This window comes from Acanthisitta chloris, unplaced genomic scaffold, assembly GCF_000695815.1.
Source record: "Acanthisitta chloris isolate BGI_N310 unplaced genomic scaffold, ASM69581v1 scaffold17485, whole genome shotgun sequence".
Lineage (NCBI taxonomy): Eukaryota > Metazoa > Chordata > Aves > Passeriformes > Acanthisittidae > Acanthisitta > Acanthisitta chloris.
Window position 1 is genome coordinate 16,062 of NW_008672837.1, and position 26,212 is coordinate 42,273.

General features: G+C 41.0%; 1 protein-coding gene across 1 annotated transcript in view; it reads left to right on the forward strand.

The window, feature by feature from the left end:
* The first annotated feature begins 239 nt into the window (after positions 1–239).
* The window catches only part of LOC103802204 (mineralocorticoid receptor-like), a 51,707-nt gene continuing 25,734 nt past the window's right edge, over positions 240–26,212 (forward strand). The window contains exons 1-3 of the mRNA XM_009074657.1: positions 240–352; positions 16,252–16,590; positions 17,367–17,511. Coding sequence (XP_009072905.1) covers positions 340–352; positions 16,252–16,590; positions 17,367–17,511 — 497 coding nt within the window. The 5' untranslated portion in view covers positions 240–339. The remainder of the gene's footprint in view (positions 353–16,251; positions 16,591–17,366; positions 17,512–26,212) is intronic.

A 26,212-nucleotide genomic window follows, 5' to 3' on the forward strand; every position in this document is an offset into this window, starting at 1 on the left:
GAGATCTCTCTTGAGAGTGACACACCAAAACTCTTTCCTGAATTAAAAAGAAGAGATGCTCATAGTAAAGACCCATGACAACTCCCCAAGATTATTTGGGTAGTATAAAGAATGAAGTTTGAAATGTCTTCATTAATAAGACTCTCAAAATGGACTGCGAAACAGCAGAGAGGAACAAATTGGAATTATGTAAATGCAGCCTCTAATAATGCATTTGTTTTTTTGGTTCATTCAGGACAGCACAATTACCTGTGTGCGGGAAGGAATGACTGCATAATTGATAAGATTCGGAGGAAGAACTGCCCAGCCTGTCGATTACAGAAATGTCTGCAAGCTGGAATGAATTTAGGAGGTAAGCAGAATATTAATAGTTTGGTCTCTTAATTTGATTAGGTGAAAACATTGGAAATGTGCAGCCTTTTTATAGTTCTGGCAGCTGCAGAGTCTCCAAAGTTTAAGGTGGAATTATCCTGAAGAAGTGCTTGATAGCTAATAAACTCTATTGTCATTCTAAATCAGGTTTGGGAGATATGTATTTTATGGCTCAGAAAAAAGAAAAGTGGGTGTTTTATGATGACAGTAATTTTAGTGGAATATCATAAGCTAAAAGTGTGAAGGTTTCAAGTACTGCATGGCTTTTTTTTTTTTTGTCTTTTTTTTGGGATGAATACCCAAAAACATTTTGCACCATCACGAAAGCAAATTCACACATAGTGAAACCTTTCAACTTTTTTTGTGGCTTCTTTGGCATTTACATTGATTTATTTCTGCAACAGTTTAGATATGCAATGGTGTTGATGATGTTACTTCATCATTCATATACCAACAACACAAAGGCAAAAAGTTATCATGTTAATTATCAAAAGTATTTTGATAACAATCTGAAGACAAAACTTATAATAGTTTTTCTGTTGTTTTAATTCTCCAATTGCAATATCTACACTTTTCTGGCCGTGCTTCAGTGAGCATCATGTTTCAAGTCATCATCTGAGGAAATGGTATTACAAATCCCTTTTCCCCACCACTCTGATGTTTATTACGTGGTCTGTGAACAGGAGTTTGGATATTGCTGCAGGTCCTTTCCCTGATGCATAGAGTGACCGTTCCCTGAAGAGTGTTTTCGCTGTACAGAAAATTACAACATGGTCACATTAATTCCTCCTGGTATCATTTCCTATCACAATTTGCCTTTTATCCTCCTGGACCTATTCTCCTAGCAGCTGAGTTTAATTCTACAGACAGATTTAGCTGCTTGTCTTTCATAGGTTATATGCAAAATCCTGGTTCCTGCCTGCTGCCTGGTACCTTTTTCTGCTTCCCAGACTTCTTTTTCTGTCTTGTCTCCTGGCAGAAATACTCAAACAAACCACACCTTATTTTTTCAGGGAGAGTAGCCCTGTTAAGATCCCTCTCAACCCCTTTCCCAATTTTGAGATACTACATTGCCCCTTATTTCTTTTTCCCAAGGGAAAACGGAGCCAGATTGTGGAATGCTGGGGGAAGTGATGATTTTTCCTTGGGTTTGATCTGTGCTATTGAATCCAGCAAGGGAAACAGAATGCACCTTTGCTTGATGAAACAGGAGCTCCATGGTAGCAGCTCCTTCATCCCCAAAAACGGTGCTGAAAATATGTGTGGAGCAGGAAGGTCAGTTCTCTGGAGTGCTGGAAATGTTGCTGCATCCCAGTGGCAGCTGGTGTGGATGTGCCTGTGCAGTGCAGGTGAAGCTCCTGCAAGCTCTATATGTGCTTAGCAGTCCAGCAAAACATAGGGCTGCCTTCAGACTCCATAGCCTTCTGAAACAGCAGCACAAGACACTTCACCTGCAGTGTCATGAGTTCATCATGGTGATGTCCTGGTGGTTTTCAGGGGACGTGTTCATGTAGTGTCCCCTGCAAGGAAGCAAGGCAGGAGGGAAACTTTGCCAAAGGGAGGTGCTTTGGGGTTTGGTTTGTTTTATAACTTGGATGGAATGCTGTAAATGAGGAATGCATTGAAAAGTGTTCCGTTGTGTGGGAGATTGGTAGACTGCTAGAAATTTTAATTAGTGGTGTGCGTTTAATGCTGTTTTGGGCCCCTCATTAAAAGAAAGAAAGACATTGAGGTGCTGGAGCATGAACAGAGAAGGGCAACAGAGCTGGGGAAGAGTCTGGAGCTCAAGTGCCATGAGGAGAGGCTGAGGGAGCTGGGGGTGTTCAGCCTGGAGAAGAGGAGGCTCAGGGGAGACCTTCTCACCCTCTGCAACTCCCTGACAGGAGGTTGGAGTCAGGTGGGGGTTGGTCTCTTCTCCCAGGCAACCAGCAGCAGGACAAGAGAGCACAGACTCAAGCTCTGCCAGGGGAGGTTTGGGTTGGATATTAGAAAGAGATTTTTTCCAGAGAGAGTGCTCAGACATTGGAATGTACTGCCCAGGGAGGTGGTGGATTCCCCATCCCTGGAGGTTTTCAAGCTGAGACTGGATGTGGCACTTAGTGCCATAGTCTTGGACGTCTCTTCCAACCTGGTTGATTCTGTGATTCATGTGATCAGGCTAGTTTTGCCAAGAATATACATTACTCCAATGAAAATGGGCTTTTACCTGTTTCTATCTTGGACTTAGATGCAAAATGGGCAACTATTTTATTAGGCAGTATGATCAGTAAGGAGCTGCAGAAAAATGAATTTATAAATGCAATTTTGTTAAGTCCTTTTTGCAGCATAGTACTCTCTCAAGCTATGTCACACTGCACAGTGCTGTGCTCTTTGTGCAGTAGATCTAAGATAAGCAAAGGGAAGCAAAATGTAAACACAAACCCTAAACTGTATCAGAGGTACTGATGGCTTTGGCTCATGAGAAACACAGTAAGATGATATGCAAAAGGGTCATCAGCATAGCTCAGGGCTGAAATGTGTACAAGTCCCTGAAGCCATGGACATTTATTTTCTACTTGTACATAACTATGATGTTTTATCCTCTCATCTAAATAAAAAAGACCCAACAAACAGCAAACCTCCAGTTGATGTAGAAGAATTGTTGCTCTAGGGAATGAAGTCCTGTCTTCCACAGGCTGGAAAAGACTTTGACTGTCCTTTGCCACCCTCCCCATGTACAGGTGGGGTGAAAGACCTCAAGCTGCCACCCACCCAACTCCTCCCACTTCCTGAAACAAGAGGTTTATGAAGCAAATGTTGTAATTTGGCAGTTTGAGACTGTCTTCCTACTGTCACTGAAGATACTCATCTCTGTCATGGAAAACTGGAAATGGGAAATAGTGTTGCCATGTTTCCTGCAGCACAGTTTTGCACAATCTCCAATTGATCTGCTGATCTTTTTTTCTCAGTTTGGGTTGATTTTTTCCTTTTGCTTATATTCTTTCTCAATATTTTTATAATGGTGAAACAGAATGCTTTCATTTGCTCTGTCAAAGCCTTACAGGTTTGTTTTGATGGCATACCTTCTACTTCCCAGCATGCTGCAGGTTTTTTTCTTAATTAGAAAAAAAATATGATTTTGATATGTGGCAGCATGCCATGATTAAGCACCTTGTAAAAAAACACGTGTAATTCAGTGATACAGAATACACCTTTTCACGAATGCTCAGCCAAAATAATTTGGCACTTTTTATTGTTTACCTCCTCCTTTTGTTTGTTGAAAGACTGGAGCATTTTCCAAGTTTTTATATCCTCTAATAATCTTTAGAAAATTGTTCATCAAGTCAGCAAATAATTTACCTAATTATGTTATTTTCTCATTTTTCAGTTTTGATTTTACAAGAAGCATCTGCAACCTGTAATTTCTGCAAAGCTGAAGTTGCCAAGGAGCACGTTCAGTCATTCTCATTTCTAGGAAGTGTGTGTGTGTACTGCAGGCAGACATGTCCCTTCAGCAAGGAACACTCCAAAACTTTTTTGGGAATTGTGTTTTGTTTGTTGTTTTGTTTTATTTTTCTTTTATTTTTATAACTCAGTGACATATGCTAGGCTTAATTATTGGAAGAAATTCAGAGTGAGCAACTGCTCTATGAAGGTACGCTGGCCCATTTTTGTTTTATGCTCTTTTCAAGATTCTGTAATTAATTTTCAGTTAATTATGGACCGGAATTACTGCATGAACTGGGAAGTTTCTTCCAGCATAGGCTGTGATGGGTTTTGGCGAAGCTTTCGCAGGAGACGTTTTCCTTTGAGTCCCACCTGGTGCTGCTGTGCCTCAGTTGTGTGTCTGTCCCCATGGCAGCACTGAGGGAGGTCAGGATTAGACCTCCCCAGTCCCACACTGGTGCTCAGAGTGGTGTCTTGTGTCAGCACCAGCTGCATCCTGTAAGGCAGCAGTCCCTGGGATCTGTGCTGCTCTGCACCAGTGGTGGCACAGAGCCTCCTGGTGTCACTCCTGCTGTGTGCCACGCTGGGCTGAGACCTGGAGAGTGGCAATGTTTTAGATGGTGTCACTTGAGGAGAGCAGCATCCCCTTTCATTGCCAGATGGGGGTTTTGCCTCTCTGATGTGACCTAGTGACCAGGCATCCCTCCCTCTTGCGCTGCGTGATCAAAGTTCTCTCCTCCACCATGTGATGTGCCATATGTGCTTAGGGGGCAAAAAAAGTGTGGAAAGGTCAGTAGCATGTAGGACTGTAATCCTTTCCTGCCTCGGCTTCCATGTGAAACCCTGCTAAGACTTACCAGCACTGGTCTCCCACCATAGTGAGGAGCAGCTTGCTGAAGGACCCTTTAGATCTCAGAGGGGCATAAAATAGATTTTTACCTTGCAAATGACATAGTTCATCATTCTGTCTGCAAAGGCTGCCTGTGAAATCTGATTCTTGGGTCTGCATACATTTACATATGGAAGATACTTCATGCACAAGATGCTGGGTGTGATTAGTAGTCTTTACTTGCACATTCCCTTATATTTTTGTGCATTTCAATAATCTGAAAAATAGGTTAATTGAGAGAAAAATCAGTAATAAGACCTAGTGCTTCACCTTTTTGCCCAGCATTTTATTTTCTGTTTAATAACTCACACTAGTAGGGATTTAAAACTGCAGTATTATTTTTAGTTATTGGAGCTTATGTGGTTTATATTATCAGTGTTCCTATCTTTTTGAAAAAAAAAAAAAAAGAAAGCAATAGGCAGGCAAGGAAGAGAAAAAATCTGAGTATTAGATAACTGAAAACTAAGAAAAACTTAAATACAGAACTAATGTATCCTCTTGGTTTTCTTTAAAAATTTCTATTAACCAGGATTTCATAAATCTTAAATGAAAATAAACCCCTGTGTGTAAGACACAAGTGCATCGAGGTATATGTGTGGTTAACTCTTACTTTTGTTTAAACTTTAACTGCAAAGTATTTTGAAATGTCCTTAATGCATTTTTATTTGCATTTATTATGTAGTATTTTCCTTTGAGGGCATCTTGTCACTATTATTATTAACTTGAGCATTCAGCTGGGTTTGTGTCAGTTCTTCCAAGAGACTTTTACCAATCTCAGCAGTATATTTGTTATTTGTGGGTTTTCTGAAGCAAAACCTCATGTTTTCAATTTTTCTTGCATTTTAGCAAGAAAGACTTAAGTCCTGCTGTTGATGATCTTGTTGGAAACAATTTTTTCAACAATTAACTTCTTCTACTTTTGTGTCCATCTTCCTTCACATATACTGCCCTTACCCTGCCCTTGATGTGACCCTCTCACTTTGCAATTTGAACCATCCTCATGAATGGGATGCTGAGATTGGCTATTAGGGAAAATCTCTTCACTGAAAGATCTGGCAAGCATTGGAACAGGCTGCCTAGGGAAGGGTGGAACCACCATCCCTGCAAGGATTCAAAAAGCATGTAGATCTGGTGCTTAGAGACATGGGTTAGTGGTGGGCATGGCAGTGTTGGGTTAATGGTTGGCTTTGATGATCTTAAAGGTCTTTTCCAACCTAAATGATTCTTAATTTCTATGACTATTGCAGATAACTATGAGAACAGCCATCTGCTGCAAGTATTAAGAAACTACCTGTGAATGATGATTAAAATTGCAGAATTATGAAGAGGGCTGGAAATGTAAGAGTAGTCTCTTGGGCATTGACTAAAAGCAATATTGAAAGTGTGTCCTTGTACTTGGTGTTTCGCCGATGATTTTGTTTCATATGTGAAGGCAGCTCAGGAAGACACACTGCAGTAGAACAGAAGCACACAGCTCTCATCCAGCAATCCTTGATCAAACCCTTAGTCAGGTTCATGCTTTGTTTTTTCAAGTTTTCCTGGTTTCAGCTCTGCCTCCTGCAAGCTGCCAGCAACATTTGTCTTTCACAGAGTCAACCATAGAATAATAGAATCAACCAGGTTGGAATAGATCTCAAAGATCATCGAGTCCAACCCTACGGGAACAGCCTTTCAGGCTTTTGGCACTGGGCTACTGAACTCCAGACTTTCCTGGTTTCTCTGCTGGACTCTTCATCGTACCATTCATGGCATAACACCCTTGGTTGCAGCCTCACGAAGGAGCTGCAGCTTTCCTGGGCTCCTGCTGGAGTAGGTGTCCCAGCCTGGCTCATGCCACGTGGCAGTACTGAGCGTGCAGGGTCTGTGGGGTGTTGTCTGGTTTTGCCAGTATACAGCACTCCTTGTACAGACTCAGAGGTCATTCTTTCCACAGCAGTTCGTGTTCTATACATGGTGCCTTGCTTTGGTTCAAAACACAAGGTGGAGAAGGGGTGATTGCAGTTATCTGAGAGAAAGGTTTAGGTGCTTCCGGAAGAGTCCAAAACTGTCTTCCACTGTTGTGCTGTTTGTTGGGTGATATGACTGAGACACAGCAGTGGCTCTTGCTTGGATGCTTTCTGCCCTGTGCAGTGCCCATTAGCTTTTAAGCTTTTCTGTCAGTTGTTAGGGCTCCAGCTCTCACCTCCAGCATGCACTCAAGGTGGATGACGTTTGTTGCCTCTTGACTGCCCAGGATCAAGGCCAACACCCCTATTTTTCTTCTCTGTAGGATATTTAAATTTAACAACCTGTATTCTTGAGGATTAAAAAAGAATCATTATTTGCCTTTGTTGCTCATACAGATGCATAAAAGCAACAACCCCATAACACTTCTGTTCATTGCTTTGCCTCACTGTGCTGGAGTAGACCAGAGTGCTTCAGCATTTCCAAAATTCCTTACATGCAGCTCTTGGTGACGCTTTGTTTTTTCCTGAATCACCAGATTATCATGCTTCCTTCCACAGTGCTGTAAGTTCATATCCTTTTTGCTCTTCCCCACAGTAAAAGTGTAGTCCTTGCCATGAAACCCTGCCTGTGTCTCCTGTTCCTCTTTCCAGAGCTGCTGGTTGTCACCAGAACCTTTCTGAAACCTCCCCCTTTGGTCTGTGGTGGTGCATTTTCATTATTCACTTCCCTGTCATTTTGAGATGGTGGAGGAGCAGGAGGAACTTGACATTTTAGCTTCTGCCAAACCATTGCTTCAGAGAGTTTCCACCTGAGTAAGAGGGCATGAAAATTTACCTTGCTATGCTTGACACAACCTTGGCCAAAGTATGGTGGGCTCACTATGCTGAATTGTGGATTTTGTTTAAACCCTTGTTCATTGCCTGCTAGTGTGCTGTGGACCAATTAAAAGGAGCCTGGAGTAGAGCAATGAGTGTGATCAGTAGCCTAAAACTTGACTTGTAGGGACAGATTAAGTTACTTGGTATTGTTTAGTCAAAAAAAGGCTGGAGGGAGGGAGAGTTGAAGAGGAGGGCAATGAGTTTTGCTTTGTCAATAAGCATTCATAGAAAAGGAAGGTGATCTGCTTTCCATGTCTGTGGAAAGCAAGACAAGTCATGAGCATCAAGAAAGATGCAAGTGAGGAAATGGGGAAAGTATCTGTTTCAGTAAGGCCAGGAGAACACTAAAATAGATATTCTGGGGAAGATTTGGAATCTGGGATTGGCATCTTAAAGATCAGATAAGACAAACCTTTGTCAGAAGTGACAAGGGTACAGTTGTCTCTGGTCTGAGCAAGGGGATGGATCATGCAACTGTCCCAGGTCTCTTCCAGACTATGATTTATATCAGGTAAGTGGAGTTAAGCTAGATAATGTGTGCTCTTTCTTCTGACATTGTGTTGCTCTTTTGATTCTCTGCTGCTTTGGCACTTATAGTGGGTAGGCCCTGGCTGCACACCAGGCACCCACCAAGGCCATTCTCTCAACGCCCTCTGCAAAATGGACAGGGGAGAGAAAATATAATGAAAGGTTCATGGGTTATGATAAGGACCAGGAGAGATCACTCACTGAGTACCATCACGAGCAAAACAGACTCAACTTGGGAAATGAAGTGATTTTACTACTAACAAGATCAGAGAAGGATAACGAGAAAATAAAGAAGACCTTAAAAGCATGTTCCCCCACCCCTCCCTCCTTCCCAGCTCTACCTCCTCCCCATCAGCGACTCAGGGATACAGGAGTGGGGGCTAAGGTCAGTTCATCACACCTTGTTTCCACCACTGCTCTCAGGGAAAGGAGTTGTTTCCCTGGCCTACAGTTCTCCACAAGCTACTGCAGAATGGGTCACTCTGCACAGGGTGCAGTCCAGTCCCCCAGGGACAGCTCCAGTGTGGGTCCCCCACAGGATAACAAGTCCTTCCAAGAACTCTGCTCTGGCATGAGTCTTCTCTCTCCATGGATCTGCACACTCTTTAGCATGAAGTGGAAGTGTGAGCACTCAGGATGTGGAATAAGAGGTGCTGTGGCAGAGTTTGCTCATCAACACATTTGAAAACCTCTGAAAAGCTTGTTGAGGATCTATGTCTCCAATGTAAGTATGGAGAGGAAATTTTATACACAGTAAATGTCTACAGGATTGTATCAGGGGCAATCAAGATGTCTTCATGTTCGAGATGGAGGGCACATAAATCATGGAACAGACTTAGCATTGGGTATCAACCCAAATAAAAGCAAGAGAGAAGACTTGGATGAGGAACACCTGCAGAAGGTTGGAAGGGAATGGGTGTCTTGGGAGGAAGGTTGTTGCTTGGCACAAGGCAGAAACCGGTGATCCTAGCCAAGAGTATTCAGTCTGGTACAGTGGAAGATTTCAAAATCTGTTCTCCGAAGTTTCCTTAACTTTATTTTTAGTCAGAATATTACCAAAGCTCATAGTTCAAGCTGCTGATATTTCATTGCTACAGGTGTCTTAGAGTTGTAGGTGACAAATACTGGAGTTTGTGCCTTTCTATTCACATCCATTTTACTGCTAGTCTTTACATCTGTTTGATGAATTGTCAAAACCACTGATGCATTTAGTAGACAAGGCTTAGCTGAAAAATGATTGAATTTGCCATACATTTGAAAAATGAATAAATAATCAGTAAAAAATGAGTTTTGGGCGCATCTGAAAAGAACTGATTAAGATGGGCTTTCATAAACATGATAATTTTCTTTTGTAAGCTTTTTTTAAGGCTTTGTTTATTGGGTGATTTAAATATTTAGTAAATACATTTCTTTTGAAATTAATGAAGAAGTACAAGAGGGAGTTTTATGTACCAAAAACGTTAGCTGTGAGATTGTGTTGTGTCAGTTTGGGATTTTATATGAAATATTCGTGGGGGAAATTTTCATACTTTAGCCATTTCTCATTAAAAAGCTTTATCAAAACCAGCTTGATTTGATTTTAACAGGAAACCACTAATTGGCATTTGGTGAAAGTTGTTCCCACACAGGGAGGAGTACCCCTATGAAACTGTTATTTTTCATTTAATTATCACTTTGAGGATTGCTGAGAAACAAGCAAATGTGTTAGACATTTTCCCTGACAACCTAAATATTCCTGTAAAATGCACTTTGGATCTCAGCTTTCTTTTGTCACTTTCGCTATCTCTTCATGAAAGCTTAGCCTGAAGCTCAACACTGCTAAGGGGATTAATTCCCTCTGTCTCTTCCTGAAGTGGAGGATGTATCTCTCATCTCTTCTTGAAGTTGTCCATTGTGGAAGTATCTCCTGTGTCCCTTGATAACCTATTCTGTTTTTTCACATCAGATCTTTACATTTAGAAAGGTTTGCTTAACATCTAAACTGACTCTTCCTTCCTGAAATTTCATACCACGTGCCTGAAGAAAGGTGTATGCAGACTAGAGACTGCCCAAGGAAGAACAAGGATAATAAGCTTAGGAGAAAAAGAATACATAGATCTGTAAGGAAGAGTCGAAGAAACTCATTTTATTTTGGTGTAGAAGGGAGAAGCATATTAAGAAGGCCTCGATAGCAGTCTTTCAATTCAAGAAGTGGTGTAAAAGGGGACAGAAATCATAGAATCATAGAATCAGCTGGGTTGGAAAAGACCTCAAAGATCATGAAGTCCAACCCTACCGTGGTTACTAGACCATGGCACTAAGTGCCACATCCAGTCTCAGCTTGAAAACCTCCAGGGATGGTGAATCTACCGCCTCCCTGGGCAGTACATTCCAATGCCTGAGCACTCTCTCTCCCTAAAAAATCTCTTCCTAACATCCAACCTAACCCTCCCCTGGCAGAGCTTGAGTCTGTGCCCTCTTGTCCTGCTGCTGGTTGCCTAGGAGAAGAGACCAACCCCCACCTGACTCCAACCTCCTGTCAGGGAGTTGCAGAGTTCTATATGGCCACTGGGGGAATGATGAAATCAATTTTACTGCAGAAAAAAAATGGTGCAATGTTGGAGATGTTGGGAGAAGACTGAGTGGCTAGATGTTGGAGGAACATGGGGGAATATTGTGGAATTCCCTTTATTGGAGATTAATGACATACAGAGTTGTGCAAAGTACAGTTGATCCTGCTCAAGGCAATAGGATAAACTGCTTCAGATATTTTGTTCCTGTGCTTTACAGTCCTGTGCTGGAGCAGCATTGCACTGCATCATATATTAGAATATGTTCCAAACTAAACAAAGTGCAAACATTTCTGAAATTACCCTATTAGTAAGCAAAATAATAAGCAGGAAATATTTACCTAGTTACAGTCAGTTTTATTAGTAGTTTAAATCCAACTAGAATAAAGAACCAAAATACTTTGAAGTGAACACAACAAAAATAGTCTACAATTACATGGATTAAAATGTACATTATAAGCTCTTTTTCATCTGTCCTGTACCTCCCTGTTTGGTATTCCAAATGGGAACCAAGGAGAATTATTACATTAATGGATGGGCCGAGATCTTTGTAGGGTGTGCCCAGCAGCAAATAAAATGTGACATTCCCACAGATCAAACTTCATGCACGTTTATTCCTTGTCTTTAAACTGTCCAATCCTGTCAGATTAAAGTGTTACTTATTAATTAGTAAGCAGTTGTGAATTATGCTGGCAATGCCAAACGATGTCGTTGTTTCAGTTGTGCCTGTCATTTCAGTCTACATTGGATTTGAGCTCATTCTCCAGTAAAAGCTCTCTGCTGCTGGTGGAGGATAAGAAAATAGGAAATCTTCGTTGCTTTGTTAATTAGACTACTGATTCCACAGGCTCAACAGCAAGTGATAGCATTTTTTATCACTTTCTATCTCCTCTGGGTCACAGCTGTCAGAAACAGATTTTAAAATCTATTTTGCTATGTGAAGCCAGGACCTTTGTTTTCTTCCTTACCAGCTGCAGTTTTCCTTTTTTTGCATATTTAGACAGACTACTTGGTCTCTTCAGCATATCCCAAGTCATAGAATCATAGAATTTAAGGGTTGGAATGGACCTTAGAGATCTTCTAGGCCCAAACCCTGCCCTGGGCAGGGACACCTCCCACCAGAGCAGGTTGCTCAAGGCTCAGCCAACCTGGCTGTGAACACTGCAAGGTTTAACACTCAGGGTCATGTTTAGAGGTTCTTCATTTGCTACAGCTCTCCCTGAAAATCAGTGGTTTGATTCCAACAGGGGATAATAGGTTTTATGAAGCTTTAGGGTCCTGTCTTGATTGTTGTGGTTTTGGTTGTTTTGGGGTTTTTTTGCTTCCTGAAGAAAAAAGTGTGTGTGCCTGAATGCACTTTGTGGGCAAATAGGATGATGCTGTAACATCTCATTTTTGTTACTGCTTTTCACTTTATTCCATGCATATGTCTCTGTATGTATATATCTCTATATGTGTGTATGGAGTCTGTATTATTGTCTAGAAATTTCTCAGCAAAATCTCATTCCCATTGTGCTAGACACTTAAGTGAAAAAATGTCTGTACCAAGATAGCTCAAAATTTTCATATATGTCAAGATACAACAGATTTGGGGGAAGGGAAACACTATTTGTGGTAGCAGTAAAATAGCTAATGAGAACAGATGTCAGCTCACTGAAGTAAGTGAGGCAAAGTCACCAGGCAAACATGATGAAAAGATTCAGAGGAGGAAAAAGTGGCGTTTTGATGGAACATTTATCTATACAAAGGTGGAAACGAGCAACAAAGTGCATATGCTTGGTGAGGGCTCAGAGAATAGTCTACCCAAAAGCTGTTAGAGCTGCCTGGAGGGGAGAATTGACAGCTTGCACCTTTGGTGACTGTGGTGCACCAAGGTGCTGCAGGTTTCCTTGGAGAGGAGAAGCAGGTGGCATGGAGGGGTGTGCAGGAAAGCCCTGAAGCATTTGGCGTGGGGTGGAAGGGAGAAAGTTGACACCTGTTGATGTTGGGAAGGAGGTGGTGGTTGTAGTTTGAGCAGAGCTGGAGTGCTGAAGTTGGAACCTGAATTAAATCGTAATATTTAGGGAGTTTTATCTGCTACTGCGTGTTTCGTTCTTTGGCATTTCTGAGTCCCATTTTTTTAACAGTAATGCTGATGAAAATTACTAATTTTGAGCCTATAAAAAATTGTTATCAGCTGTGTGGACTCCATAACTTAATTTTACTCATTCAGAGGTGGCTTAGTTGGTTTTGCAGTTGGTATTGCAGTGAGAGAGCAAATGTGGAAAACAGCTTCTAAAGACCAACTCAGAGTATACACTGCTCAGAGTTTGTATTTAATCTTCGGTTGTTGGTTTCTGTGGGAGTTACCAAACCAGTTGAGCTACAGCGCTGGCATGAAGCCAAATGAAAAATACAGTTTTCTTCACTGTAAACATGACTGTCAAGTAGTAATGTTTTTCTCAGCTTCATTTTAAAGGCATTATAATGGAAGAAAATGAAAGTAAAACACGTTTTTGTGCCAGTCTGATATGTGAAAGAATGTTATTTCTTTTTTTCTTTTAATGAAAAACTCTAGGAGAATAGAACATACAGAATTATGTCTTAAGTATGTAATCACTTATCTGTGTTGTTAGATACTTGATGGAGTTGGTAAACCAATACATTTTTTTATCCTGATGTAGTTATGGTGAGAATGCATTTTTTTTTGTTGCCTCTGCAAGCACAAAAGATATGTAAAGTTCTTTATTTTTAGTCCTGTTTTGATAACGGAAAAAAATAGTGCCTGATAATGAATAATAACAACAAACACTAATCTCTATCCACTCCTTCAGGCTTCTTTTGAAACTGTTTTCAATGGCCAGTAGCTCTGTTCACTCATCATCAGATATTCTGCTCAACTTGGCCATCCTTGCTTTGCTTTTTGGGTTTATTTTGTTGAAAACTCTGTAACTTCAGCTTTGCCTTTCTAAGATAAATGCGAAGTATATAACATATTTTGTGACAGAAAAGTAAGAAATAGGATTGGAAGGGACTTTTTGAAAGATCTTCTCATCTGTCCTGTCTGTTGAGACACAATAAGCTGCAATGAAACCTTTCCTGACAGATATTTGTATTGCCACTTCCTTATAACCTCAAGTGACAGCTACTCCTATGTAACCTGTGCTCATGCTTTTGATAATTAGGAGGTTTTTAAATGTATGAGGCTAGTTGAACAGGAGAATTTTAAATTTTATTAGGCCAGCACATTTTTATTTGCATGTTCAACCCTTTTATTAGAAAATTCAACCTCCCTCACTTGGTCTGGATGTTTGAAGGCACGGAGAAATTAAGAGAATGTTGAAAACAGACATACCTCCTGTAAGGGAGTGAATAAATTAATTTCCTTTACCTAATTTTCTCAGCTCTTTGAAGAAAAGGTGAGGAACGTTACACGGAGATCTCTGAAGTTCTCTGTAGATCACTTGAGGGATGTTGGTGCTGAGATCAGCCAGAAAGATCCTTCAAAGTGTGGTGGAAACAACATCAAACTGATGCTCAGATTTTGGACTCACTCTTCAGTGCAGTACATGCTGCAACAGTAATGAATTGTGTTCAGGTTTTAAGATGATAGTCAAGGAGCAACGCTTCGACCTTCAAGATCTTGTGTATGAGTAGTAGTAGCATCACTGTTTTCTGTAGCAATGTTTACCCTAATAAATAAATTTTTCTGTTGGATCTTGGGATGAACCAGTTCCTCAGAGTTCAAGGTACTGTCCCAGCAAGGAAGTGTTGAAAACAACAGGCTATTGTTGCACTTGGGCGTGCATTGTCCTGGTCCCTGGGCGTCTGTATCCTGCCTCGCTCGTTCCCAGCTGCTGGCTCTGGGCAGGCAGCCCTAATGTCAAGGAAACAGTAAAATACTCATGGCTGCTGTCACCAGCAATGGTCTGAGGGCACCAGCAGCTCTGCTGTTGAGGTTGGGTTCTTAAAATACGGATTTTAAGGAGTTTGTAGAAGAGCCATAAGGTAGTTCTGTGAGTCTTATTGAGGAGTTTTCTGCACCGTAATAAGAAACACATGGAGAAAGCCTTGAAAACTCCCCAGGAGGCAGTGGCATGGCATGCTGAGTTGGAGTGGAAGTGAAAATTTTGATGGTGGAGAAGAGAGGAGGGGTGAGATGGTTGTTTGCAAGAAAGGATCCTGAAACTTCAGAAAAGGCACTGTATTTAAGAAAGTATGAGTGAAGGGAATTGATGGTAGGGGAAAAAACTCAAGGAGGTAGACTTGGGAACGAGCATGGGCTAAGAAGGATGTTTGCAGTAGTAGTTCAAGTAGAGCTGAGATAGGCTTGCATTTACTGATGGCAGTAAAGGAAATGTTGTAATAATCAAGAGACACAAAACAAAAGTCCAGACAAGGGTTTTAGCTGTGTACAGATAGAGAAGAAAGACTATATTTGAGAGATGTTACTCTGAAAGAGCTGTGAACATTTAAATTTAGTTCATTATTTATTGATTTTAAAGGTTATTTTTGTTACGTTTTCCTATCGTGAACAGGGTTGTGATGGTTTGGTTCTTTGTGGGGGTTTTCTTGAACTGAATTTTCTTGATTTTTATTTCCCATTTTTTCCTCATGTTACCAGATTATTTTTCTGGGGCAGGAGCAGAGCTTTCTGCTGGCTTATGTATCTCTGCTTTGCATGGCAAAGTTGGGAAGGCAACCCACAGAGAAGGGCTGGCATCTCTGCCAGAAAAGGGAAATAAATGAAAAGGGAAGGCAAATCATCAGAGAAATGTTGATAGTGATGAGAAAGGTCTTGTATGAGGCTCAGTCCTTTTTCTTTAACTGTGTAAATATTATTTTAGAATTACTCAAAAGAAGAGGATGAAGCTCTTAGGGAAGTATGGAAGTATCAAAGCAGCAAAGAATTATCTTATGGAAGTGGGAAAGCAGCAAAAACAAAGGGATTTGACTAGCTTGGCATGATAAAAATGGATTGCCTGCATCTTAAGTTGAGGCAAAAGCTTAGGAGGTCTCTGGGTCTGCTAAATTTGGGTAGATTTCTTTGGATGACCAAATGCAACGGAGAACATGAACTGCAGTCTTGTAGGTGATAAGTGATTCATTTAAGCTACAAAACAAATACAGTTCTGAAATGTCTAGTTGGCACCAAGCCGAGTAACTCGGATGTTTTATGCATGTCTGTATGGAGACAGATAGTGGACATTCTGTCACATATAAAAACATCCAATAAAGCAAAGAAAATTGTAGAATTTTAGAGGTTGGAATGGAGCTTAGAGATCATCTAGTCCCAATCCTCTGCCCTGGGCAGGGACACCTCCCACCAGAGCAGATTGCTCAAGGCTCATCCAACCTGGCTGTGAACACTGCCAGGGTTGGGGCAGCCACAGCCGCCCTGGGCAACCTGTGCCAGTGTCTCACCACCCTCACAGGGAAAAACATTTTCCTTATGTCTAGCCTAATTTTCCCTTACTCAACTGGAAAAAAAAAAAGAGCCTATCGGTTCATCTTGGTCCTTTTTCCAGTGTGATGATGCTGCAAGCCGTGAGATATTTATTCAGGTCCGGCACCTGTTTCACTTGAGAACTCTGAGTTTATACTTCTCCTTCCATCATCTATAAAACCAGGGTTTTGCTGGCTTTCAGTACTGACTTGCTTCTTGTGCTGCTCATCTTCACAGCCCGGAAGTCAAAAAAGCTGGGGAAGTTGAAAGGGATGCACGAGGAGCAGCCCCAGCAGCGGCAGCAGCCACCGCCCCAGAGCCCCGAGGAGGGGACGACGTACATCGCACCCGTGACAGAGCCCTCTGTAAACACAGCACTTGTTCCCCACATGTCTGCTATCTCACCAGCACTTACTCCCTCTCCTGTCAAGATCCTTGAAAGCATTGAACCGGAGATCGTGTACGCAGGATACGACAGTTCGAAGCCAGACACAGCAGAGTACCTGCTGTCCACCTTAAACCGCCTGGCCGGCAAGCAGATGATTCAGGTGGTGAAGTGGGCAAAGATACTTCCAGGTATGACCATGCATCATTTCGTGAAATGTCTCTTCAATGCTTTTTAGCTTAATGAACTATTTGCTTGACAAATTGTGTCTTTAATCTATGGACTGTGGTGGAAAAAACCCTCATGGAGGTGGGAGATGAACATCTGCGAGAAGATGGTTGGAGTTTGTTTGACTCATGTAGTGTTGGTTTCAGATATCTGTGATGGGTATTTTAAAAGCTTCCATTCTGAATAGCCTCTTAAGAAGAAAATATGTTTTGAGTCATAGAATTTTTGGAGTTAGAATTAGACCTTAGAGATTATCTAGTCCCAACCCCTGCCCTGGGCAGGGACACCTCCCACCACACCAGACTGCTCAAGGCTTCATCCAACCTGGCCTTGAACACTGCTAGGCTTGGGGCTTCTGCTACCTCCCTGGGCAACCTGGGACAGTGTCTCACCACCATCACAGGGAAAACTTCTTCCTAATATCTAACCTAAATTTCCATCTTTCAATTTGTGCCCATTGCCCCTTGTCCTGTCCCTGCAGCTCCTAACACAGATCCCTCTGCAGCTTCCCTGGAGCCCCTTCAGCTCCTGGAAGGTGCTCTGAGGTCTCCACTCAACCTTCTCTTCTCCAGGCTGAACGGCCCCAACTCCCTCAGCCTGTCCTCACAGGGGAGGTGCTCCAATCCTCTTAGCAACTTTGTGGCCTCCTGTGGATTTGTTCCAACACTTCCATGTCCTCCTCACACTGAGGGCACCAGGACCCTTGTAGCTCATAGATATTTTCTGATTTGTTCTCTAGGATTCAGAAACTTGCCTCTCGAGGACCAAATTACTTTAATTCAGTATTCATGGATGTGTCTGTCATCGTTTGCCTTGAGTTGGAGGTCATACAAACACACAAACAGCCAGTTCCTCTATTTTGCTCCAGACCTGATCTTCGATGAGTAAGTATTCCATAATGGCTTTTTCCAGTGCATGCTGAAAGGATTACTCTGTCTCTATTTGGTTTTCAGATGTATCTACAGTCTGGGAAAAATGCAGCTAATTCTGTCTTAAAAACTAGTTTAATTTTTTATTTTTTCATTGACTGACTTTGTAATTGACAAAGCTTTGGTACTGCCATTCACTCCTCCTTGTGTATGTGGATGTATTCTCAAACTAGGACCATCATACTGGCTTGAAATACAACTGATACAGGACCAAGTTTTATAGAAAAGAAAATTTTTTGGTATCTGCTGGAGCTTGGAAAAAATATCTAACTTCTAGGAACTGAGACTGTTTAAATTACTGGGGATTTTCAGAACAGTCAGATAATGGTGCTTTTGTTAACAATATACAGCTGTTCAATGTGTTTTCTTGACAGTCTTAATTACCCTTCTTTGCAACCATGAAAGAAGCCGAAATGTTTTTTCAGTAATGAAACATAACTTCTTTTATGATGCATTCAGACAAAAAGGCGGATCAACCATTCCATCTGAGGATGTGTGTTCCTTCATATTTTGTGTTTTAGTGCTCTGCTTTTGATGACTATAATTTAATTTCTCTTCCATTCTCCTAGTGTTTATTCCAAGACAGTAAAGTTGAAATCTAAGTGAATACAGAGGCAGTCAAACAGGGGTCGCATCACTTGCTTATCCCAGAAGGTTGGGGGTTTTTCTAATGGCAAAAATGACACATAATCAATAGGATATGGGTGCTCTTGAAGAAAAAAAAAAACAAAACAGGAAAAGAATTAACAAAAAAAGAACTTACCACTCAATTTCCTGAACCATTATGAAATCTTTTTCTTGGAGAAGATGCTTTGTTGCTGTCCATCTTAATAGTCTGTCTTTGATTTAGGAATTCCTAAATAATTAATGAGTATGAGATTGGTCCCAAAGCAGTGAGCTATATCAAAGGAGAATTGTTTAGTTCGGGGCTTTTTTTTTAAGAGGGGGAACTGGTGATTCACTGCATGTGGTTGAAAATGTAATGTCAGCCATTTTCCTTGTTGAAAGCACCTCCATTATGACTTGGACGTTAGAGAATTATCAGAGAGAAAAAAAGGTATCTGTAGCTAAAGCTCAGTGAAAATGTGGACTTTGAAGAGTTTGGTTCTCCTGGGGAAAGGTAGACTAAAAGTTCAAATACAAAAGCAGCTTTCCCTCATCTGAAGAAAGTCAGTCAGGGGGTCAAAATTTATTGGACAGGGAAATCAATCCTGCTTGCAAATAAAAGTGTGTGTGCTTTGCTAGCATTTGTGATACTGCAGCTAGAAGCAACTTCCAGAAATCAAGATCAATGGTGAATTTTATGCTGCAAGCCTTGAAGGTAGGTGCCTGCAGAGTTATATTGAGGTCGAGGTTGGAATCCAATTGGAAAAAGGGAATGCAGTGTCATCATGGACTGCAAAATTAAAACATCTCAAACCAGATATGGATGTAAGATAGTGGTTTGGTCTTCTGCGTATTTAGCAATGCACTCATTACAGAGCTATCAAAAGCAGTTGTTTCTACATCGACAAAAATAAATGACCATGAGCTGTAAGAGGCTCAGGAGCTTTTGAAGTAGCTAATCAGGGCAAGAAATGTTTTTGGAGGTAAAAGCGTAAGAGCTGAGTGTTTACTTCAAAACAGTAATGGACACAGCTTTGAAACAGGAGAGGTTTTCTCACTTTGCTTGTGTTTCATACTTAATGTGAATCATGGCAGTTCCCAGTTTTTCACATTGCCACTCAGGATGGTAGTTGAGACTGCATTTGGCTGTCCAGCAAAGGAAGTTGTTGAGAAACTGCAGAGAGCTGGTGGAGGTTGGCCAAGGTGGTCTGGAGCTGGCTGGGACAGTAAAGGACATGGGCTCATGCAGCCAGGAGAAGAGCATGATGAGTGCAATGGGGATTTAATTGCAGCCTTCAGGTTCCTGATTAGTTGTTGTAGAAAAGATGAGGTCAGGCTCTTCATGGAGGTGCTCAGTGGAAGAATGAGTGTTTGTAATTGCAAGTTTAGAACAACAGAGTGTCTGCTGGGCAGCAGGAGATGTTTCATAATGAGATGGTAAAATAGCAGAGCAGGTGCCCAGAGAGACCTTGGAGTCTCTGTCTTAGATGATGTCCAAGCCTTCACTGAGCAAAACCCCAAGCAACCTGCTCCAACTTTGATGTTAGCCCTGCTGTGATCAGGGGATTGGACCTTAGACCTCCAGAGGTCCTTCCCAAACTCAATTATTCTGTGTTTCTAAGTTCAAGAGATACAGTGCTTTTCCCAACACTTTGAGGTGAGGTCAGAGATGAATTACTGGAGTTGTACAAGTTGGCCAATACAGTTCAGTGTAGAAACCATTCAGAGAAGCACAAGACATAATACATATTTCTGTTTGTGAAGTGCGTTGAAACTTTGCTCTGGAACTGCTAAAGGCTGGACTTACCTTTACTTTTTGACTTTTGACTACCATGGAGATGTAGTGTGTAGTTTTAAGCACTGTGCTACAAGGTTTATCAGACCACCTTAAGGTGCAACTTTTTTGAGTGTTTTGCTGCCCTTGACATTTTAGGACATGCATTGATTGACACAGAATGAAAGGGAGATATTTTACAATGACTTGAGAGACTTATATTTCTGTTATCACCTGGCCATGATTTTCTTGGTATTTCTTCATATTGTGTCTGGTGAGGTCATTTTCCGTCTCTATGCAAAGAAAAATTCAGAATGTCCCTCACCAGTAGCATGCAATCAGTGCCCCAGAGGGTTCAGCACTTTTCTTCAATGAACAGTTAAAAAAGAGTGAAAGTCTCAGTTGGCATTACCAGAATTATGTGGCTTTGTTTTACATTAAATGAATTTTCCGTTGACTCTTTACTGCTGTGAATCAAAGGAAGTTGTAATGTTTCTGGAAGGCCATGATATATGATCTTGTTTGCTTCCTTGCTCTGAAGGCCTGTAAACAAGGCAAATAACAAACGAGGAGCTCTGCTGTTAATAGCTGTTAAATGTGACTGTGATTGTATACATACAGTGCACAGTGCCTCCCTCCTCATACGTGCTTTGAGTTCCTCTTAGGCTTATGGAAGGCTGGAAGTATTTGTCCTCCTTCGTTTAGTCGTGCTGCATATCTAATTAAGTGTACTGTTTGTCTTTATTTATTCCATTGATTTAATTGGGCTTAAGTAAACATGAAGATGTCAACAGAGGGATGAGGAAAAATGGCTGCTCAGCCTGTTCCAGAAATGCCTAAAAACAGCTTGAAAAGAGGTATAAAATAGACCAGTGTATTTAATGTTGTGTTTATGTAACTCATGGCACCTGTGGTTTTCTTAATCCAGTTCTTCTGTAGCTTAGGAGCTGCCATCAAAACTAATATTCCGTAGACATAGCTGTGGTTTTAATTCAGAGTAAAGCTTTAAGACTGTCATATACATGACACCACGTAATTCCTACTGCAGGTAAACACTCCCAAAGAATGACTGGTGCCTATGTAATAACACTCAAAAGGTGTTGCAATTACATTCTTAAGGCTGTGCAAACTCAAATTGAAGAAGTTGCAAAATTCCAAAATTAAGGTGGTCCATGAAATCGTAGTTTAAGCCCCTTGGGTATGTGCTTTGAAGGCTGTATCCATAACCACATCTTTAACTTATGCTATCCCATAATATTTTCCCCATGTGGCTCCTTTGATCAGGTTGGATGAGATGTAAGGATGGTACAGGATTATGTAGTGAGAGAGTGTTGGAGTTTTCCTTCATTTGTTGCTGTTGAGGAAGCCTTACCTTAAATGGATCTAGGGATTTGGGAGAACAGAGAGATATTAATGGGAAGATTTTCTTAAGACATGGCAAAAGACTGTCCCTAATTCAAGCCCTAAGCTCTGAGACATTTCAGGTTCCCGTTGCAAAGGTAACAGAAATCCCACAGAAAAAAAATGTCTATTGTTTATTTAACTTGAGGGAGAGAGAAAATTTGTCTTTGAGACTTAACCAAAGACTTTAGCTGAAGTTTTCTAATCTAATTCAACCTGAGGCAGGCACATGCATGGGCAATTTAAATCCAGAGCATTAAATGGGTAAAATTGCACACAGTTGAAAGCAGGAAACTGAGTAGTGCTGCCTGGAATGGGTGCAAGAACAAAGTGAGGGATGTAGTAAAACACAATGCTTTATAACACTAGCTTGTTTTCAGGGATTCTGACTGGAACTATGCAAAATGAACTGTTTACTACAGGGAACAGCCTAAAACATGATTTTTAACATGTGGTCCTGGAAGGTAGGGAAATTAGTTGCAAATTCCATTGGTCTTTCCCTTACTAGATGAATTAATCATAGAACTAATAGCTAAAATGACTCTCTGGCCGTGGCCTTTAACGTTTTTGAAACGAGGTGGTGTGACAGTTCACATCTAGAAGAAATCTGATGAGCCCAATCTTTCAATAGTAGGAGTCTGTCTTTGCAGAGCAGTAGTCAGATGCCTAAATTCCAGAGAAAAGCAAGGGATGCTCCTTCTTGCTCACGTTTTAACGGGCTCAGGCAGTTGCTGTCCCGCCGGCTAGTGGTGGCAACGTCCCAGGTATCTGCTTCCACCCATACATTAAGTCAGGGCATTGGCTGGCAACCTTTCAGAGGCTCAGGAAGAAATAAAAAGCATTTACGAGTGCAGCACTGCCAACAGAAACCCAGCAGGAGCCAAGACATGGAATGGCAGAGATCCTCAGTGCTCACTCACACAACGTGGGAAACCAGTGGGAGCGGTGGACATGGACTGCCTTTGGGCCTGTGACTTGTGCTCCTGGTACATCTCCTCCTCCCAGCTGGAAGCCAGAAAGTGCATCTCTCATGGCAAGCTGCACTGCTTAGCCATTCCTAAGGAAAAGGGATGGTGGCCTCTTATTTCTTGGTCAAAAACCCAACTGATGGCATTGCCCTGCTCCTCTTCGGCATGCTTTCTCCTTTGCTTTCTGCTGGCTTAAAAAACCCAGAGGGGCAGCCTGACCCGGGTGTTCTCCACAGATCTTGATTTATCTTTTAAGTTTTACACAGTCTCTTTGTAGATTTCTGAATCCTTGGGGACTTGTGAAGAGAATGAGATGCCAAAATAATGTACTATTTTTAGCAAATTTACCCAAATTACCTTATTTACCATTCCAGCCTTGTCTAGCTGTAAAATAGCAATGCTGTGGGATACTGAAGGAGTTCAGGAAAGCTGAGACACATCGTGTTGTGATGCTTTAGTACATTAAAGTACAGCATCAATATTTCAACAGTATTTTGCAAATGCACTGAATGACTAATGTGCTGTATGTTTTCCTGCTCCTTTGATTTTTCTTGGTTTGTCATCTGCAGCATAAAGAATAAATCACAGGTGCATAAGTGTGCAGGTTCTGAATTTCCTGGCCTTTGTACTTTATTCTGTCATTGGTTTTTTACCCTAGTCAAGGTCTTGAGGGTTTGCCTGATAGAAACAGCACTAGGCATTCCTTAAGGTATCCAAAATTATTGAAGTGAACTTGAAAAAGCAAGTCTTAAAACTGGAGCCAGTTTTCACAAGCATTTGGATCAGGATGTCTTTTTTCAGCTTCTGAAATTACTGTATTACATCATACACAGCTCAGACCTTACATTAAAAGGGTTTCAGTAGAGGCTGCAGTTTAATGAATATTATGTAGAAAGCATTAAAAGCAGAATATAGCAATTGATGTATTGGTTGGTGGTTTTGATAAGGTGAAGCTTCAGGCTATGGATTTTGAATGCAGAAGTGGCTGTCAGAGAATCATAGAGTTTTAGGGGTTGGAATGGACCTTAGGGAAAATCTAGTCTCAACCCCCTGCCCTGGGCAGGGACACCTCCCACCAGAGCAGGTTGCTCAAGGATTTGGTTGGTTTCTGGGCTGTAAGCTCACACTGCAGCTCATGTCCTTTCATTCTTTCCATTTCAGGCCACTTTTATAGTTTGCAGTGCAGTATGGATGGTGTTTCCTTTATCAAATTCAATCATCTCCAGATAATTTGAAATAATACAAACTATATGTATAATGAAGTTGAACAAACTAACAAAGTTTGTTACTTTAAAGTGCATGATTTAACTTCCAGTGAAATAAAAATATAGTATTGCAATCATCTCTCATGCTCTGCCTTTGATAATTGCCCCCAGTGTGAAGTTTTAAAATTTAAAAGCAGACAGAGGTTGATACTAGCAATAGAGGAAAAATAGAGAATACATTTTGCAAATGAGAAGGTTGATGTAGTGCAAATGAGGTAGAGAGAGGCAGGAAAACCAGCTTCAGTATGTGGGGATTTCTGTGAAGTTTCTGTGCTGGTGTTGTCATGGGATGTGGATGGGCAGGGGATTCTGTAACACTGAGCCAAGTCATAAAATTAACTGAAGAATGAAGACGTAGCTCAACAGAATAGCTAAGATTTTATTTAAAATCTGTGTTTAATGATTATGTTTATTTTATTAGTAAATAACATGCTATTTGCCTTTTCATTTTGTTCCTAATATCCTCTCATAACATGTTTGTGGAAGCTGGGACCAGTAGGATTTGGTGTTGAATAAGGCAGTGCAAGGATGCAGAGCCTCTCTGTGCCCTTTCAGTGCTGAAGCCTGTAAGTCTTCCTGGTATTCTGATTTCTATGGTAACAGTAGGAAGATAAACGTAATAAAATAAGCTGAATATTTAAGAACACCATTTTTTTTAACCTTATGTACCTCTAGGGTTGAAGGGGATGATTACTTAGACCGTGTGTGAATGGTGCTAAAGCTGATAAGTAACTTATTTTATTGTTTGAATGATTCCTTTTTCACTTTCATGTTTTGCAGGTTGGTAGCTGTTAACCCTTTTGGCTTTTTTGCAATCCAAATTTTGTTAATCCTGTAGTTGCTAAATTTAGGTACATTTTTGTAATCTCTCTCATCTGGCAATCTCCAAATCCATCATTTTTAATTACTGCTGCCACAAGGATTGTTGATAAGAGTTGTCAATGTTCATTCTTGGCTAATAAATTGTCTGTGTGATCGTTGATCTCGTTAAAAGGCATGATTTTTGCTTGCATATATTACATGCAAACTGTCAGTGCAGTGAGAAGTTAATATCTTTATCAATAATTTTTTTATCTATGTTGTTACTGTTATTTACTTTTCCATAAAATGTGGCTCAGTTGCCACCCAGAGAAGCACCTGAAAGGATTTTGTTTCATACCCAGCCCACGACAGTGCAGAGACAGAAGGAAATTTTGAAAAACTGCTGTTATACCTGTGCCTAACAGATGTAGTATGCTTCAGCTAGATTTTTCCAAGCTTCATTTTGTTTTTTCCTTCTAAACAGGTCATTGGTTGGGCAAAGCAATAGATTTGTTTTCTTTGCCTGAATTTCTGAAGGCTCTGCCTTTTAATGCCTCTATCTCTAAACTCTTCTTACATTTCTAGAGTGTTTTGGTTCAGACTGTGAAACTGTAAGGGAAAACAGGAGATAAAGTAGTTTTAATGAGGTCTGTAAGGATGTGGAAACTGTCAGAAGAAAGGTCCATCTAGCACAGTTTCTCATCCTTTAAATTGGCCATTTGAAAAGAAAGCTTAAGATCAGGACAAGGGTAAAATGGTATTTCTTCTTTTTCCTGTTTCAGCAGTCAGTGATGTAGGTACTTTCTGAAAGTGAGATTGCATTGGGCCAGTTGTGTTTAATAACCCTTCTGTGTGTTTCTTCTGCGAATTTCCATAATACCTCTTTGAATACATTTATAATCTTGACATCTCAAATGTTCTGTGGCAGTCACTTCTGCAATTTAATTATGCAGATTTGTTTGTTGGAGATGGTGGCTGATAATTTAATGGAGTGCCACTTCATTCCTGTGTTTGTAGTAATAGTGGGTAGAATCCTCCTCGTCCTATCTCTGCCATTTGCCACTTAGATCTCTATCAAGTCCTATCATTTCTTCTGTGAGCTGAAGAATCAGCTAGTTAATTTTCTCTCCCCTTGTATATCAGTTGTTTGCTACCCCTGACCATTCTCATCTCCTCCCTCCATGCTTTTCCTAGCCCGTTGTATTAATTTTGGGAGAAGACCACGCTGACCAAGTGGATGCAGTAGCAAAATGATGATTTCTGTCTTGCCCTTGACTCTTCTCTCACATCCTCACTTTCTGTGGCCACAAAGCAAACATTTTCAAAAGGCAGAAGCCCCAAAAACCTGTCCCAAGTGACACCTAGTTATCTCTATTGTGTGATGTATGTTAATTGTGCCAGTTATTTTGTATATATGGTGGGGGATGCTCAGACTGGCTGCATTGTTCAATTAGTGATTTTCACCTTCCATTTTCTCAGGCAGCCAAACAGACTTGCAGGATTTTTCAGCAGTCTTTCCCAGGCAGCTCTGTCACTTCCATAGGTCTGATTATTTTTTTTTGCAGATGATGTATGAGTACAGTTCTCAGCACAGAGCTCTGTGAGACTTCCCTGCTAACCTCCATTAGCTGTGAGAGATGTCCATTTGTTATTACCCTCGGCCTCCTATTTTTAAGCTGCTGATAATCCATGAAGAGACCTCTTCCTTATCCCCTAAGCTCTCTTTAAGAGCTTTCAGGAGATCTCTTTAATAGCTTTAAAACCCAACCTTGCCACGATTGCATCCCTGCATAGCTCCTGATGCGAAGCAGTGTGCAGGAGGTCCTAGAGCAGTAATTACC